Source organism: Lissotriton helveticus, chromosome 9 (assembly GCF_964261635.1).
Source record: "Lissotriton helveticus chromosome 9, aLisHel1.1, whole genome shotgun sequence".
NCBI lineage: Eukaryota > Metazoa > Chordata > Amphibia > Caudata > Salamandridae > Lissotriton > Lissotriton helveticus.
This window is the reverse complement of record NC_136070.1, coordinates 3,939,990-3,958,303: the sequence shown is the minus strand read 5'-3', so window position 1 is coordinate 3,958,303 and position 18,314 is coordinate 3,939,990. Positions and strand designations below refer to the sequence as shown.

At 55.3% G+C, this 18,314-nt stretch overlaps 1 protein-coding gene across 2 annotated transcripts in view; it reads left to right on the top strand.

Moving 5' to 3' along the window:
- THBS1 (thrombospondin 1) overlaps window positions 1–18,314 on the top strand; it is a 75,172-nt gene that overhangs the window by 42,938 nt on the left and 13,920 nt on the right. For both annotated transcript variants that reach the window (XM_078659338.1, XM_078659339.1), the window contains exons 7-14: window positions 1,148–1,241; window positions 3,327–3,500; window positions 6,957–7,133; window positions 9,772–9,945; window positions 10,112–10,239; window positions 12,422–12,574; window positions 13,932–14,150; window positions 17,019–17,126. In XM_078659338.1, the coding sequence (XP_078515464.1) occupies window positions 1,148–1,241; window positions 3,327–3,500; window positions 6,957–7,133; window positions 9,772–9,945; window positions 10,112–10,239; window positions 12,422–12,574; window positions 13,932–14,150; window positions 17,019–17,126 (1,227 nt within the window). The remainder of the gene's footprint in view (window positions 1–1,147; window positions 1,242–3,326; window positions 3,501–6,956; window positions 7,134–9,771; window positions 9,946–10,111; window positions 10,240–12,421; window positions 12,575–13,931; window positions 14,151–17,018; window positions 17,127–18,314) is intronic.

The following is an 18,314-nucleotide window of genomic DNA, read 5'->3' as shown; positions in this document are numbered from 1 at the left end:
GAGCTTGAGGCTATTCTGTTCATTGTCTCCTATAGGAAGCATAGGTGAGCACAAGGCTATTCCACCCCTTGACTCCTTTTGGAGGAGGCACAAGCGAGCTTGAGGCTATCCATTGCTTGTCTCCTTTTAGAGGAGGGAGAAGTGAGCTTGAGGTGATCCGTCCCTTGCCTCCTTCTAGAGGAAGCACAAGTGGGTTCGATGGTATTCTTTCCCTTGTCTCCTAGAGGAAGCATAGGTGAGACCGAGGCTATTCCACCCCTTGTCTCCTTTTGGGGGAGTTACAAGCGAGCTTGAGGCTATCCTTTGCTTGTCTCCTTTTAGAGGAGGGAGAGGTAAGTCTGAGGTGATCCGTCCCTTGCCTCCTTCTACTTCTCCCTCCTCTAGGAGGAGGCACAGGATGGGTAGCCTCACGCTCGCTCGTGCCTCCTGTAGGAGGAGATAAGAGACGGATAGCTTCGATCTTGCTTGTGCCTCCTCTAGAAGGAGACAAGGGATAGATAGCTTCGAGCTTGAATGTGCTTCTGCAAGGAAGAGACAAGGGATAGATAGCTTCGAGCTTGAATGTGCTTCCTCTAGGAGGAGACAAAGGATGGATAGCTTCGGGCTCGCATGTGGTTCCTCTAGGAGGAGACAAAGGACAGATAGCTTCCAGCTTGCATGTGCTTCTGCAAGGAAGAGACAAGGGATAGATAGCTTCGAGCTTGAATGTGCTTCCTCTAGGAGGAGACAAAGGATGGATAGCTTCGAGCTCACCTCTCCCTCCTCTAGGAGTCAAGGGATGGGTAGCCTCGTGCTCACACGGGTCTCCTGTAGGAGGAGACCAGGGATAGATAGCTTTGGGCTCGCATGTGCTTCCTCTAGGAGGAGGCAAATTATGGATAGCCTCGAGCTTGCACGTGCCTCCTGTAGGACGAGAAGACCTATAACCTGGGCTCCAGCTCGCACGCGCCTCAAGGTCCTTAGCTTCAAAGTTCCGTTTTGCAGCGTGAATCTTTCTGGAGTCACTGTGCTGTGCATTATTCTACTTCGGCTCCAGCTCGCAGGCGCCTCAAGGTCCTTAGCTTTAAAGATCAGTTCTGGTGAGTGGCTGCCATGATGGCAGAAGGCGCCTTAGACATTCCCTTCTACATTTACTCTTTTTTTGCAGAATTCTGCCACCATTTGCCGGAAGGTGTCCTGCCCCTTGATGCCCTGCACCAACGCTACCATCCCTGATGGAGAGTGCTGCCCGCGATGCTGGCGTAAGGCTTCTTCAAATGTATTATTCTTTTACATATTGAATTTGTGACATCTCCAGAGGGTTGGCCAACAGCAGCACCACAGCGTGGCGGTCAGACTTCTGAACAGAAGATCCACTCTTTGCTTCTGTCCTGCTGAACAGCTCTACGCCTGCACCATTTGTCTACCTTTCTGTGTCCGTCAGTGCCTTACCTCACCCTTTGCCTGCGTCCGTCCGTGCCTTACCTCACCCTTTCTATGTCCGTCAGTGCCTTACCTCACCCTTTGTCTGCGTCCATCAGTGCCTTACCTCACCCTTTGTATGTCCGTCAGTGCCTTACCTCACCCTTTCTATGTCCATTGGTGCCTTACCTCACCCTTTCCATGTCTGGCAGTGCCTTACCTCACCCTTTCCATGTCTGGCGGTGCCTCACCTCACCCTTTGTCTGCGTCTGTCAGTGGCTTACCTCACCCTTTCCATGTCTGGCGGTGCCTTACCTCACCCTTTCCATGTCTGGCGGTGCCTTACCTCACCCTTTCCATGTCTGGCGGTGCCTTACCTCACCCTTTCTATGTCCGTCGGTGCCTTACCTCACCCTTTTCATGTCCGGCGGTGCCTTACCTCACCCTTTGTCTGTGTCCGTCAGTGCCTTACCTGACCCTTTCCATGTCCGTCAGTGCCTTACCTCACCCTTTCCATGTCCGTCAGTGCCTTACCTCACCCTTTCAATATCCATTGGTGCCTTACCTCACCCTTTCCATGTCCGGCGGTGCCTTACCTCACCCTTTCTATGTCCGTCAGTGCCTTACCTCACCCTTTCTATGTCCGTCGGTGCCTTACCTCACCCTTTCTATGTCCATCAGTGCCTTACCTCACCCTTTCTATGTCCGTCGGTGCCTTACCTCACCCTTTCTATGTCCGGCGGTGCCTTACCTCAACCTTTCCATGTCCGGTGGTGCCTTACCTCACCCTTTCTATGTCCATTGGTGCCTTACCTCACCCTTTCCATGTCCGGCGGTGCCTTACCTCACCCTTTCTATGTCCGTTGGTGCCTTACCTCACCCTTCCTATGTCTGGCGGTGCCTTACCTCACCCTTTCTATGTCCATTGGTGCCTTACCTCACCCTTTCCCTGTCCGGTGGTGCCTTACCTCACCCTTTCTATGTCCATTGGTGCCTTACCTCACCCTTTCCATGTCCGGCGGTGCCTTACCTCACCCTTTCTATGTCCGTTGGTGCCTTACCTCACCCTTCCTATGTCTGGCGGTGCCTTACCTCACCCTTTCTATGTCCATTGGTGCCTTACCTCACCCTTTCCCTGTCTGGCGGTGCCTTACCTCACCCTTTCTATGTCCATTGGTGCCTTACCTCACCCTTTCTATGTCGATTGGTGCCTTACTTCACCCTTTCTATGTCCATCAGTGCCTTACCTCACCCTTTCTATGTCCGTCGGTGCCTTACCTCACCCTTTCTATGTCCGGCGGTGCCTTACCTCAACCTTTCCATGTCCGGCGGTGCCTTACCTCACCCTTTCTATGTCCATTGGTGCCTTACCTCACCCTTTCTATGTCCGGCGGTGCCTTACCTCACCCTTTCCATGTCCGGCGGTGCCATACCTCACCCTTTCCATGTCCGGTGGTGCCTTACCTCACCCTTTCTATGTCCATGGGTGCCTTACCTCACCCTTTCCATGTCCGGCGGTGCCTTACCTCACCCTTTCCATGTCCGGTGGTGCCTTACCTCACCCTTTCTATGTCCATTGGTGCCTTACCTTACTCTTTCTATGTCGGTCGGTGCCTTACCTCACCCTTTCTATGTCCATCAGTGTCTTACCTCACCCTTTCTATGTCCGTCGGTGTCTTATCTCACCCTTTCTGTGTCCGTCAGTGCCTTACCTCACCCTTTCTATGTCCGTCTGTGCGTCACCTCACCCTTTCTATGTCCATCAGTGTCTTACCTCACCCTTTCCATGTCCGGCGGTGCCTTATCTCACCCTTTCTATGTCCGTCAGTGCCTTACCTCACCCTTTCTATGTCCGGCGGTGCCTTACCTCTCCCTGTGACTGATGCCCTCTGACCCCATGTAACGAGAAGCCTCTTCCCTTGCAGCCAGTGACTCCCCTGAAGATGGCTGGTCCCCCTGGTCCGAGTGGACCCCCTGTTCTGCCTCCTGTGGGAACGGGATCCAGCAGAGGGGTCGCAGCTGCGACAGCCTCAACAACCGCTGCGATGGCTCCTCGGTGCAGACCCGGACCTGCCACATGCAGGACTGCGACAAGCGGTGTAAGTATGCGGCCGGCCGGCCTGAGCTGCCACCCTCAAGAGCTGGAAGCGCTGCGAAGCCGTGCTATGAGCTGGAAGCGCTACGAAGCCGTGCTATGAGCTGGAAGCGCTGCGAAGCCGTGCTATGAGCTGGAAGCGCTGCGAAGCCGTGCTATGAGCAGTCCCACCTCTGTAGAGTGACGTAGCATCACCAGGGTTGCATTGGGGTGGAAGATGTGTTCAAGCGCAGGGGATGCCCTAAGAAAAGGGATCACAAGTGGGGAAGGTGGAATAAATATATGGGCAGATTTACAATAACTGGCGCATCCCCAGGGATGCTCGTTATTGTGCGCCACAGCTCCGCCATCCATGGTGCAAGGAAGGGCAGATGCGTGACGCATCTTTTGGCTTACGGGCGGCGCATTGCTGGAGTTGCGTCGCAAGCGCGACGCAACTCCTGCAATGCACAGGGGCCACCCATACATTACATGGTGCGTCACTCCTTATGCCTGCTTCAAGTAGGCGTAAGGAATTGACGTAGCAGCTTTGGGAAAGTGACTCAATGAAATCTTGTAGATTTCATTGAGTCACTTTCCAGGGGCGTCCCTGCGACGGAACGCTCCCCCCCCCTGCACCGGAACGCCTACATAAAACCTGACGCAGGTTTCATGTGGCGCAGGGACTTACACCGTGACGCATCTCCATAGATGCGTCACGGTGTAAATGCCTCGTAGGGATGCACCACGTTTACGCCGCCTTGCGTGATGCAACAGCGGCGTAAACGTGGTGCAAGGGGCTCATAAATCTGCCCCATAGAGGCGATATCAGTGTATCTCCTTCAACTGAAGGACAGCGTGAAAGGCGTTCCCTGTTGAACGCTCCTGGGATCGACGCTGGGCTCCCGCCCTGAGCGATATAAGGTGTTTGCTCAATTAGAAGATACCACCCAGTGCGCGTGCCTGGGTTCCACATTAGTCCACCCAGGTACTGGCTGATTACTGGTCACGCTGGTCATTACTATATCTGGTTAAACATGGGGGGGTGAACGGTGCTTCTCGGACGCCATCTGCATCGCAATGTGTCATTTTGTACTGTGGACCCAGCTATTGCTTTATCATTGGCTGGTATTTTTCCTTTTCTTTTTTTAATAAAAATTGTTTGAAAAAAAAATAATCGCCCCGAGCACACCTAAAAAAAATTGCTCCACATCTGCGAATAGCCTTTCCGCAAAACACTGCTTCGGCAAAGTTTTATGAAAAGAGGAGGGGCGGGGCTCTCTGACAGACGAATGTTTTCTTAACTTCACTTAGATAAAAAAAATGCATGGATGAGTTCAGACGGGTGAGACCACTTCTGCTCAGGCCCCCTGCCCGCTCAATATGCATACATTTATGGTCCGGCCCAGCCAGAGAAAGGGAGTGACACCTCTGCCCGTTGATAAAAGGGGGGTAATGGACGCCCATCGGCCTCAGGCACCCACCGGGCTGCTGGCGGCATCTGAACAGCACAGACACTGCCCAAATCGGCCCCCAGGCTGCCCAAAAAAGCAGCTGGAACTCAAATACCAGCCCCTCGGCTATTGCCCAAGTGCCCGCCTTACCAATCCGACTCTGAGCATTTCATAGGGCTAGCCTGGACTAGGGGGGTCACCCCAGCCTCCAGAGGGCAGAGCTAGTCATGTTCACCCACAGAAACACTCGGGTCCTTCACAGAAACTCACCCCAGAAAGTAGAAAGGAGTGGAATGGTAAGAAATGGGAGATTCCATGGTGAGGGGTATTCTGGGGTGAACAACACACACCCAGACACTCAGAGACACAAAAACAAACACAGAGATACACAAAAACACAGGCACATAGACAGGGTGCCCCGGGCTCAGGCAGGGGTGCTCCGGACTCAGGCAGGGGTGCCCCAGGCTCAGGCAGGGGTGCCCCGGGCTCAGGCAGGGGTGCCACGGGCTCAGGCAGTGATGCCACAGGCTCAGGCAGGGGTGCTCCGGACTCAGGCAGTGGTGCCACAGGCTCAGGCAGGGTTGCCATGGGCTCGGGCAGGGGTGCTCCAGGCTCAGGCAGGGGTGCCCCAGGCTCAGGCAGGGTGGCCCCAGGCTCGGGCTGGGGTGCCCCGGGCTCAGGCAGGGGTGCCACGGGCTCAGGCAGGGGTGCCCCGGGCTCAGGCAGGGGGGCTACGAGCTCAGGCAGGGGTGCCATGGGCTCAGGCAGGGGAGACCTGGGCTCAGGCAGGGGAGACCTGGGCTCAGGCAGGGGTGCCCCGGGCTCAGGCAGGGGTGCCATGGGCTCAGGCAGGGGTGCCATGGGCTCAGGCAGGGGTGCCATGGGCTCAGGCAGGGGAGACCTGGGCTCAGGCAGGGCAGACCTGGGCTCAGGCAGGGGTGCCCCGGGCTCAGGCAGGGGTGCTCTGGGCTCAGGCAGGGGAGACCTGGGCTCAGGCAGGGGTGGCCCAGGCTCAGGCAGGGGTGCCACGGGCTCAGGCAGGGGTGCCACGGGCTCAGGCAGGGGTGCCACGGGCTCAGGCAGGGGTGCCACGGGCTCAGGCAGGGGTGCCCCGGGCTCAGGCAGGGGTGCCACGGGCTCAGGCAGGGGTGCCCCGGGCTCAGGCAGGGGTGCCACGGGCTCAGGCAGGGGTGCCACGGGCTCAGGCAGGGGTGCCACGGGCTCAGGCAGGGGTGCTCTGGGCTCAGGCAGGGGAGACCTGGGCTCAGGCAGGGGTGGCCCAGGCTCAGGCAGGGGTGCCACGGGCTCAGGCAGGGGTGCCACGGGCTCAGGCAGGGGTGCTCCAGGGTCAGGCAGGGGAGACCTGGGCTCAGGCAGGGGTGCCCCGGGCTCAGGCAGGGGTGCCCCTGGCTCAGGCAGGGGTGGCCCAGGCTCAGGCAGGGGTGCCACGGGCTCAGGCAGGGGAGCCACGGGCTCAGGCAGGGATGCTCCGGGCTCAGGCAGGGGTGCCACGGGCTCAGGCAGGGGTGCTCCAGGCTCAGGCAGGGATGCTCCAGGCTCAGGCAGGGGAGACCTGGGCTCAGGCAGGGATGCTCCAGGCTCAGGCATGGGTGGCCCAGGCTCAGGCAGGGGAGACCTGGGCTCAGGCAGGGATGCTCCAGGCTCAGGCATGGGTGGCCCAGGCTCAGGCAGGGGAGACCTGGGCTCAGGCAGGGGGGCCCCGGGCTCAGGCAGGGGGGCCCCGGGCTCAGGCAGGGATGCTCCAGGCTCAGGCAGGGGAGCCCTGGGCTCAGGCAGGGGGGCCCCGGGCTCAGGCAGGGGTACCCCGGGCTAAGGCAGGGGTGCTCCGGGCTTTGGCAAGGGTGTCCAGGGCTCAGGCAGTGGTACCAAAAGTGTACACAAATCTGATATTCACAGGCCCAAAATACAAATCCCATGTCCATACATTGTTAAAGCAACGCTATCCTCAGAGTGCTGTGACAGCAGAGCTGTCTCTCATACTGATTGAATGCATGCTTTTCTTGCAGTTAAGCAGGACGGCGGCTGGAGCCACTGGTCGCCCTGGTCTAGCTGCTCTGTCACCTGCGGCAGTGGTCAGATCACCAGGATCCGGCTGTGCAACTCGCCCACTCCACAGATGAACGGCAAGCAGTGTGAAGGCGTGGCACGAGAGAACAAGCCCTGCCAGAAGGACCCGTGCCCGAGTAAGTATTACAGTACACACGTCACTCTTAATCCGTGCCCGAGTATTGCTGCACACGTCACTCGTAACCCATGCCCAAGTATTGCTGCACACGTCACTCGTAACCCATGCCCAAGTATTGCTGCACACATCACTCTTAATCCGTGCCCGAGTATTGCTGCACACGTCACTCGTAACCCATGACCAAGTATTGCTGCACACATCACTCTTAATCCGTGCCCGAGTATTGCTGCACACATCACTCTTAATCCGTGCCCGAGTATTGCTGCACACGTCACTCTCAACCAGTGCCTGAGTATTGCTCCACACGTCACTCGTAATCCATGCCCAAGTATTGCTGCACACGTCACTCGCAACCAGTGCCTGAGTATTGCTCCACACGTCACTCGTAACCCATGCCCAAGTATTGCTGCACACGTCACTCGTAACCCATGCCCAAGTATTGCTCCACACGTCACTCGTAACTCATGCCCAAGTATTGCTGCACACGTCACTCGTAACCCATGCCCAAGTATTGCTCCACACGTCACTCGTAATCCATGCCCAAGTATTGCTGCACACGTCACTCATAACCCATGCCCAAGTATTGCTGCACACGTCACTCGTAACCCATGCCCAAGTATTGCTGCACACGTCACTCATAAACCCATGCCCAAGTATTGTTGCACACGTCACTCGTAACCCAAGCACCAAGTATTGCTGCACACGTCACTCGTAACCCATGCCCAAGTATTGCTGCACACGTCACTCGTAATCCGTCCCCGAATATTGCTGCATGTGTCACTCGTAACCCATGCCTGAGTATTGCTGCACAAGTCACTCGTAACCCATGCCCAAGTATTGTTGCACACATCACTCGTAACCCATGCCCAAGTATTGCTGCACACGTCACTCGTAATCCATGCCCGAGTATTGCTGCATGTATCACTCGTAATCCGTGCCCGAGTATTGCTGCACGTGTCACTCATAACCCATGCCCAAATATTGCTGCACACGTCACTCGTAATCCATGCCCAAGTATTGCCGCACATGTCACTCGTAATGTGTGCCCAAGTATTGCTGCACACGTCACTCGTAACCCATGCCCAAGTATTGCTGCACACGTCACTCATAAACCCATGCCCAAGTATTGTTGCACACGTCACTCGTAACCCAAGCACCAAGTATTGCTGCACACGTCACTCGTAACCCATGCCCAAGTATTGCTGCACACGTCACTCGTAATCTGTCCCCGAATATTGCTGCATGTGTCACTCGTAACCCATGCCTGAGTATTGCTGCACAAGTCACTCGTAACCCATGCCCAAGTATTGTTGCACACATCACTCGTAACCCATGCCCAAGTATTGCTGCACACGTCACTCGTAATCCATGCCCGAGTATTGCTGCATGTATCACTCGTAATCCGTGCCCGAGTATTGCTGCACGTGTCACTCATAACCCATGCCCAAATATTGCTGCACACGTCACTCGTAATCCGTGCCCAAGTATTGCCGCACATGTCACTCGTAATGTGTGCCCAAGTATTGCTGCACACATCACTCGTAATCCGTGCCCGAATATTGCTGCACTTGTCACTCGTAACCCATGCTCAAGTATTGCTGCACACGTCACTCATAAACCCATGCCCAAGTATTGCTGCACACGTCACTCCTAAACCCATGCTCAAGTATTGCTGCACACGTCACTCATAAACCCATGCCCAAGTATTGCTGCACACGTCACTCATAAACCCATGCTCAAGTATTGCTGCACACGTCACTCATAAACCCATGCCCAAGTATTGTTGCACACGTCACTCGTAACCCAAGCACCAAGTATTGCTGCACACGTCACTCGCAACCCATGCCCAAGTATTGCTGCACACATCACTCGTAATCCGTCCCCGAGTATTGCTGCATGTGTCACTCGTAACCCATGCCTGAGTATTGCTGCACAAGTCACTCGTAACCCATGCCCAAGTATTGTTGCACACATCACTCGTAACCCATGCCCAAGTATTGCTGCACACGTCACTCGTAACCCATGCCCAAGTATTTCTGCACACATCACTCGTAACCCATGCCCAAGTATTGCTGCACACAACACTCGTAACCCATGACCAAGTATTGCTGCACACGTCACTCGTAACCCATGCCCAAGTATTGCTACACACGTCACTCGTAACCCATGCTCAAGTATTGCTGCACACGTCACTCGTAACCCATGCCCAAGTATTGCTGCACACGTCACTCGTAACCCATGCCCAAGTATTGCTGCACACGTCACTCGTAACCCATGCCCAAGTATTGCTGCACACGTCACTCGTAACCCATGCCCAAGTATTGCTGCACACATCACTCTTAATCCGTGCCCGAGTATTGCTGCACACGTCACTCGTAACCCATGACCAAGTATTGCTGCACACATCACTCTTAATCCGTGCCCGAGTATTGCTACACATGTCACACCCATCTTAACCCATGCCGTCCTAGGGTGGCCAGTCCTAGGGTGTGCCTTATCACAGTAGCCTAGAGACCCACGAGCCCTATCAATGCATGCCACAGAAGGTGCAGGCGAGCACCAGCGCATCCACTGCGGACACGTGTGATCCTCGACACCGAACAGATCTTAAAGACACATGCATTTTCTGTTTGCAGTTAATGGACAGTGGGGCCCCTGGTCACTGTGGGACACTTGCAGCGTCACCTGCGGGGGTGGCGTTCAGAAGCGAGGCCGGCTCTGCAACAACCCAGAGCCCCAGTATGGTGGCAAGGAGTGTCAGGGGGATGCTTCGGAGAGTCAGCTCTGCAACAAGCAGGACTGCCCTATCGGTAAGTGCGGCTGCTGTTTGCCACCACAGATTCACCAGTGCGTCGCATAGCACACGGTGCGACTGCTCGCAACACTCCGAACGCACCACTCCGGACAAGCTTTAGCCTTTAAAGAGTTTGCAGGAATGACCAGCTCCCCTAACCCCCTCTCCCGCTTCCCTCTCAGACGGCTGCCTCTCAAACCCCTGCTTCGCGGGAACCAAGTGCACCAGTTTCATCGACGGGTCCTGGAAGTGCGGGGCCTGCCCTGCCGGCTACCGAGGCAACGGCATCCAGTGCTCCGACATCGATGAGGTGAGTCGAGGCGCTTCATTCTTCAGCCCTTACGAGCTGTGACCTCAGTGCAGCAGGGAGGCAGTCAATCAATCATTCATTCAGGGAATTGTAAGCACGCTACTCACCCGTGAGGGTCTCAAGGCGCTGGGGGGGGTCAGCCTTTCACCCTCTTAGACCCTCTGCTGGTCAAACCCACAGTGGCAGTCAAGGTAAAGTGCCGAGAGGCCAAGGAGCTAGTGACCGCAGCGCTGTACAGTGATAACACACAACAGGTGAGCGCCTGAGTCCGCCAATGAGAGGCCGCCGTCGGCCCAGGCTGGGTCCAAGGCTCTGTGTTCTCACCTTAGCCATTCCCTTATTGGCTTAAAGCAGCACACATAGAAGTTGCAAAACAACATTTAAAAAAAAAAGATTTTTTCATAAAGAATGATTGGCAGTTTGCTGTTTCTGTCTGAGCTGCACCAGGCAGCCCACACGGAAACAGCAAAACGAGGAGCAATAAAGCATTTCTCCTTCTTTTGACTGTTTGAGACCAGGTTTTTCCTGGTCTTAATTTTGGTGCCACCTTCTATGTACGCCACCCTTGTAAATAGGGGGCAGCGTCAGAATCAATGGGTGGTGCGGTGGAACGCCCACCGCAACACCCACTGCCCGCCCCTTTCATGCTAAATACAGTGTGAAATGGGGCCTTATTTTCAAGGCAGTGGTGAGCCACGTTAAGGGGCTTAACGCCGCCTTGTAGATCATGCAAAGTTCCTTTCGCCATCAAACGTCACTAAAAGTGACATTGTGGTGGTGATAGGGGCTTGTAAATAGGAGTTCTCACTTAACGTCTCACTGGTGTAAATGCGTTGTAGTGAATGAGTTCTCGCTTACCGTCTCACTGGTGTAAACGTGTTGTAGTGAATGAGTTCTCGCTTACCGTCTCACTGGTGTAAACGCGTTCTAGTGAATGAGTTCTCGCTTACCGTCTCACTGGTGTAAACGTGTTGTAGTGAATGTACGGAGCTTGCAGATGGTCTCATCATGTAGATGCGGTATCTTGGTGTGAGTAGGCCTTAGGGGTCAGAGGTCTCTGTGCACATGTGCTCTCCTGGTGTGAGCGTACCTTGATGGGTAGGCTGTCTCTGTGCACGTGTGCTCTCCTGGTGTGAGCGTACCTTGATGGGTAGGCTGTCTCTGTGCACGTGTGCAGCCGCGGCCGGTAGTGGGAGTACCTGCTGGGTGGTGATGTGGGGAGGGGGAGGGGCAGGGTGGGGGGTAGAAATGTATGGATTACTGAGTTTAACAGGTAAGTAAACATATAAATAAATAAAACGAATTTCGTTGCTCGCACTGCATCGTATTTGGTGATGCAGTGCGAGCAACGAAATTCATTTTATTTATTTATATGTTTACTTACCTGTTAAACTCCGTAATCCATACATTACTACCCCCCACCCTGCCCCTCCCCACGTCACCGCCCTGCAGGTTCTCCCACTACCGGCCGCGGCTGCACGTGTGCTCTCCTGGTGTGAGCGTGACTTGATGGATAGCTGTCACTGTGCACGCATGCTCTCCGGGAAGAGTGTGCCTTGATGAGTAGGATGCCTCTGTGCACGTGTGCTCTCCTGGTGTGAGTATGCCTTAAGGGGTAGGTGGTCTCTGTGCACGCATGCTCTCCTGGTGTGAGTGGCCCTTAGGGGTAGGCTGTCTCTGTGCACGTGTGCTCTCCTGCTGTGAGTGTGCCTTAAGGGGTAGGTGGTCTCTGTGCACGTGTGCTCTCCTGCCGTGAGTGGCCCTTCGGGGTCAAGGGGTCTCTGTTCACTTGCTCTATTTGGTCATGAACGAGCTTTAAGGGGTACGTGGCCCCCGCACACCTGCACTCTTCCTCTGTGTGCACTGATGTCCTGTGAACGGGGGGCTCTAGCAGGCACATGCATCAAGGTAGGATTTTGCGAGTCCTTAATTGCGATAAAAGGAATCGCAATTAAGGACTCGCAAAAGCATATGCATATAGGAATTGCTGTAATAATAGCTATTTGCGAGATGCAAATAAGGTAGTGCATTTTTCAAAGTTTTTGCAAATTACCATGAAGTTCAAATTCATGGTAATTTGCGCCCCCTATTAGCGAAATCGCTCATTTTTTTACTTTAATGCATTACATTTATGGAATCTCAATTTGCATCGCTTGTTCACGGCTCTTCTTTGCCTCCGCAGTGCACGGAGGTGCCCGACGCCTGCTTCGTCTTCAATGGGATCCACCGATGCGAGAACACGGATCCGGGGTACAACTGCCTGCCCTGCCCCCCACGGTTCACTGGGACTCAGCCTTTCGGCCAAGGCGTGGAGTATGCAACGGAGCACAAGCAGGTACCGACCCCACTCCCTGCCCCAGCTCTGGAGGCCTCGGGCAGAAGGAAAGGCCTGTGGCCGGGAGGAGTGCCGGAGACCCTGCATACAGGGTCCCCGCATACAGGGTCCCCGCATACAGGTTCCCCGGATACAGGGTCCCCGCATACAGGGTCCCTGAATACAGGGTCCCCGGATACAGGGTCCCCACATAGAGGGTCCCCGCATACAGGGATCCTGCCAACAGGATCCCAGGGTCCCCGCATACAGGGTCTCCGCATACAGGATCCCAGGGTCCCCGCATACAGGGTCCCCGCATACAGGGATCCCGCATACAGGGATCCCGCATACAGGTTCCCAGGGTCCCCGCATACAGGGTCTCCGCATACAGGGTCTACGGATACAGGGTCCTCGCATACAGGGTCCCCACATTAATGGACCCCGCATACAGGGTCCCCGCATAAAGGGTCCCCACATTCATGTATCCCACATACAGGGTCCCCGCTTACAGGGTCCCCACATTCATGGACCCCACATACAGGGTCCCTGGATACAGGGTCCCCACATTCATGGACCCCACATACAGGGTCCCTGCATACAGGGTCCCCACATTCATGGACCCCACATACAGGGTCCCTGCATAGAGGGTCCCCGCATTTATGTACCCCACATACAGGGTCCCCGCATACAGGGTCTCAACATTCATGTACCCCACATACAGGGACCCCACATACCGGGTCCCTTCATACAGGGTCCCTGCATTCATGCACCCCACATACAGGGTGTCCACATTCATGGACCTCGCTTTTAGGGTCCCCGCATACAGGGTCCCCACATTCATGGACCACACATACAGGGTCCCCACATTCATGGACCACACATACAGGGTCCCCGTATACAAGGTCCCCACATTCATGGACCCCGCATACAGGGTCCCCACATTTATGGACCTTGCACAGATAGTCCCTAACACACGTACCCCGCATACAGGGACCACGCATACAGGGGCCCCTCATGCAGGGTCCCCACACACACACAGACTCCACATAGACTGACTCTGTACACAAGGACCCACAACACACAGACTCTGCACAGATAGTACCCAACACACCTCCCCCACATACATGGACCCCTCATTCATGGACCCCACACGCATGGAGGGGTCATTGCTGCCGGGAGGGGTCACTGCTGCAGTTAGATGTAGGTGTTTTATTCAAGGTGAATGGGCCAAGGTTTACATATGGCAGGTTTCTGACCCACCCATGAAGCTGTCAAATGCCAGAACACATATGTTTAGTTAGTAGGATGCCTGTAAAACAGGACGTGACCTCATCTGACCCCGCCAGGCACTGAGTGGTTCTATTTCTTCCTTCTGCAGGTTTGTAAACCCCGCAACCCCTGCACGGATGGCACCCACGACTGCAACAAGAACGCCCGCTGCAACTACCTGGGCCCCTACAGCGAGCCCACCTACCGGTGCGAGTGCAAGCCTGGCTACGCCGGAAATGGCATCATTTGTGGCGAGGACACCGACTTGGACGGATGGCCAAACGAAGACCTCATCTGCGTGGCCAATGCCACCTACCACTGCAAAAAGGTCAGTACTTAATTTGTAAAAAAATAAAATAAGTTTGTGCCAGGACCCTCGTCAGAGGCCACTGCAGCTTGCACTAGCCGTGCCCCTGCCGCTCTGCCAACGACAACACCAATACTATCGGGTGTGCCAGTCCACAAAGCAGGGGTAACTGAAGAGCGAAAGGGCAACTGAAGAGCGGTGCATCAGGGGCAGTTAAAGAACCGCGCAGCAGGAGCAGTTAAAGAAACACGCTGCAGGGGCAGTTAAAGAACCACACAGCAGGGGCTGTTAAAGAGCCACGCAGCAGGGGCAACTGTACAGCAGTGCAGCAGGGGCAGCTGAAGAGTGGTGCAGCAGGGGTAGTTAAAAAAACTGCACATCAGGGGCTTTAAATGAGATACAGCATGGGCTGGAGAGGCACAGCTTCCTAATTAGAAGAACAGTACGCGCTGTTACAGAGTCATGAAGCAGGAGCTATAGGGTCGATAAGAAAACGGATGGGCAAGAAAATTACAGCAGAGCCACTGAAGAACAGCGCAGTAGGAGACACTAAAGACTGGGACCAGAGGAGCCGCTAACGACTGAGCAAGAGCTCCTAAAGTCGAGTCGAGCAGGAGCCCCTAAAGACTGCCGAGCAGGAGCCCCTAAAGACTGCCGAGCAGGAGCCGCTAAAGACTAGTAGAGCAGGAGTGCTAAAGACGAGTAGAGCAGGAGCTGCTAAAGACGAGTCAAGCATGAGCTGCTAAAGATGAGTCAAGCATAAGCTGCTAAAGACGAGTCTAGCATGAGCCGCTAAAGACGAGTAGAGCAGGAGTCGCTAAAGACGAGTAGAGCAGGAGCGGCTACAGATGAGTAGAGCAGGAGCCGCTAAAGATGAGTAGAGCAGGAGCTACTACAGACGAGTAGAGCAGGAGCCGCTACAGACGAGTAGAGCAGGCGCCGCTAAAGACGAGTAGAGCAGGAGCCGCTAAAGACGAGTCAAGCAGGAGCCACTAAAGACGAGTCGAGCAGGAGCCGCTAAAGACAAGTCAAGCAGGAGCCGCTAAAGACGAGTCGAGCAGGAGCCGCTAAAGACGAGTAGAGCAGGAGCCGCTAAAGACGAGTCAAGCAGGAGCCACTAAATACGAGTCAAGCGGTAGCCGCTAAAGACGAGTCGAGCAGAGCCGCTAAAGATGAGTAGAGCAGGAGCCGCTAAAGACGAGTAGAGCAGGAGCCGCTAAAGACGAGTAGAGCAGGAGCCGCTAAAGAAGAGTAGAGCAGGAGCTGCTAAAGACGAGTAGAGCAGAAGCTGCTAAAGACGAGTAGAGCAGGAGCTGCTAAAGAAGAGTAGAGCAGGAGCCGCTAAAGGAGAGTAGAGCAGGAGCCGCTAAAGACGAGTAGAGCAGGAACCGCTAAAGACGAGTAGAGCAGGAGCTGCTAAAGAAGAGTAGAGCAGGAACCGCTAAAGACGAGTAGAGCAGGAGTCGCTAAAGACGAGTAGAGCAGGAGCCGCTAAAGACGAGTCAAGCAGGAGCCACTAAAGACGAGTCGAGCAGGAGCCGCTAAAGACAAGTCAAGCAGGAGCCGCTAAAGACGAGTCGAGCAGGAGCCGCTAAAGACGAGTAGAGCAGGAGCCGCTAAAGACGAGTCAAGCAGGAGCCACTAAATACGAGTCAAGCGGTAGCCGCTAAAGACGAGTCGAGCAGAGCCGCTAAAGATGAGTAGAGCAGGAGCCGCTAAAGACGAGTAGAGCAGGAGCCGCTAAAGACGAGTAGAGCAGGAGCCGCTAAAGAAGAGTAGAGCAGGAGCTGCTAAAGACGAGTAGAGCAGAAGCTGCTAAAGACGAGTAGAGCAGGAGCTGCTAAAGAAGAGTAGAGCAGGAGCCGCTAAAGGAGAGTAGAGCAGGAGCCGCTAAAGACGAGTAGAGCAGGAACCGCTAAAGACGAGTAGAGCAGGAGCTGCTAAAGAAGAGTAGAGCAGGAACCGCTAAAGACGAGTAGAGCAGGAGTCGCTAAAGACGAGTAGAGCAGGAGCCGCTAAAGACGAGTAGAGCAGGAACCGCTAAAGACGAGTAGAGCAGGAGCCGCTAAAGACGAGTAGAGCAGGAGCCGCTAAAGACGAGTAGAGCAGGAGCCGCTAAAGACGAGTAGAGCAGGAGCCTCTAAAGACGAGTAAAGCAGGAGCCGCTAAAGACGAGTATAGAAGGAGCCGCTAAAGACGAGTAGAGAGGGAGCCGCTAAAGACGAGTAGAGAGGGTGCCGCTAAAGACGAGTAGAGCGGGAGCCGCTAAAGACGAGTAGAGCGGGAGTCGCTAAAGACGAGTAGAGCGGGAGTCGCCAAAGACGAGTCGAGCAGGAGTCGCTAAAGACGAGTCGAGCCAGAACCGCTAAAGATGAGTCGAGCAGGAGCCGCTAAAGACGAGTCGAGCAGGAGCCGCTAAACAGGAGCCGCATAGAGCAGGAGCCGCCAAAGACACGTAGATCAGGCGCCACCAAAGACAAGCAAAGCAGGCGCCACCAAAGATACTTAGAGCAGGAACCGCCAAAGACACGTAGAGTAGGAGCCACTAAAGACGAGTAGAGCAGTAGCCACCAAAGACACGTAGAGTAGGAGACGCTAAAGAGTTGTTGCCACAGACCAGTAACGCCCTCTCAGCCACAGCTGTGTGAGAGGTTTTTGTGGGGGGAGGGCTTGGCTCAGGGGTGGTCTGAGCTCCGGAAGTGACGTGCTATGAAGCTGGTTGTGCAGGAGTGTGAGGTGGCTACTTACTAACCCAAGCTGCTGGCCCGGGGGTGAGTCCCACAGACTGGCACATGATCCTCAGGGCCAACAACCCCATATGATGCTGCTGGGGGGTGGGGATTTGGTTTGTGTGTCTCCTCTTGTTGACCTCTCCCCATCTCTCTCCAGGATAACTGCCCCAACCTGCCCAACTCAGGGCAGGAGGACTACGACAAAGACGGCATCGGTGACGCCTGCGACAGCGACGACGACAACGACGGGATCCCCGATGACAGGGTAAGTTGGAACCTCTCCCTGACCTCTGACCCGACCATGACCATGGTCCTCAAGGGCCCCCTCGTCACCCACACGCACAATCAGATCTGCGCAGAGTTCACTGTCCCCAGGACTCTCAGCCTCCCACACACACTTCCTCCCACACACACTGCAGCCCTGGGGGCTCCGTCCATGGCACGGCTCCTTGGGGGTCTTCGCTCCTCCCCCAGACTCCCCACCAGACCCCTCATTCCTGGCCCCCGTGGGGCCCCTTGCCTCTGTCCCTGGGACTCTCGGACCCTGTCTCAGAGTCTACAGCCACTCCAAGAGCCTTGAAGCTAGTCTCTGCTCTATGTGGGGGGGCTCCTGCTCTGTTTGTGCACTGGGGCCCCTTATCTGTGCTCTGGGGCCCCTCATCCCTGCCCCACATGTGGGGCCCCTGCTTCTTGTGCTTCGAGGCCCCTTATGCCACCTGCACATAGAGCTTGTGTGTCCAGCCGCAGCGCATCATTAGCTGAGATTGTGCCAAGTTAGCAGGTTGAAGAGATTGCTTCTCTGAGGATTTTGGGGTCTTTGAATGTCCTTTGAACTCTTTCAACAATCCCTTGCCTTCTCCTTCCACGACTCATAGCTGCGTGTGAGCTGGGCATGGCGGGTGGGTGCGAGTGACACACGCAAACATTGCCTCCCTGGGCCCCGGTGCAGGCATTCTAGCACATGGGTGGCACTGCCCCCGTGCCCCTGCACCAGGAGGGTGGCAGAGAGCTCCGGTCACAGACTCCGCCCCCCTGCACAGATGGGCAGACCCCGTGTGTGGGACTGTGTCAGGTGTGCACACAGGGCCTGCCTCTAAGCATGTTGGTCTGGTGCACATGTTGGCTATAAACACACCCTTGCTGTGTGCATGCCCACACACATGACACATTATCAGGCAGCCTCTTTCGCCTGCCCCTGCATGTACAGTAACACACAGCCTCACATCCGCAGATTAACACTCCACCCAAAGTTTAACACCCAGCCTCACATGCCCCCACACACATTAACACAAAACCTCTCTTGCACCCACACACACACATAACACAAACCCTCCCTTACACCCACACAGATTAACACAAACCCTCCCTTGCACCCACACACATTAACACAACCCCTCCCTTGCACTCACACACATTAACACAAACCCTCCCTTGCACCCTCACACATTAACAC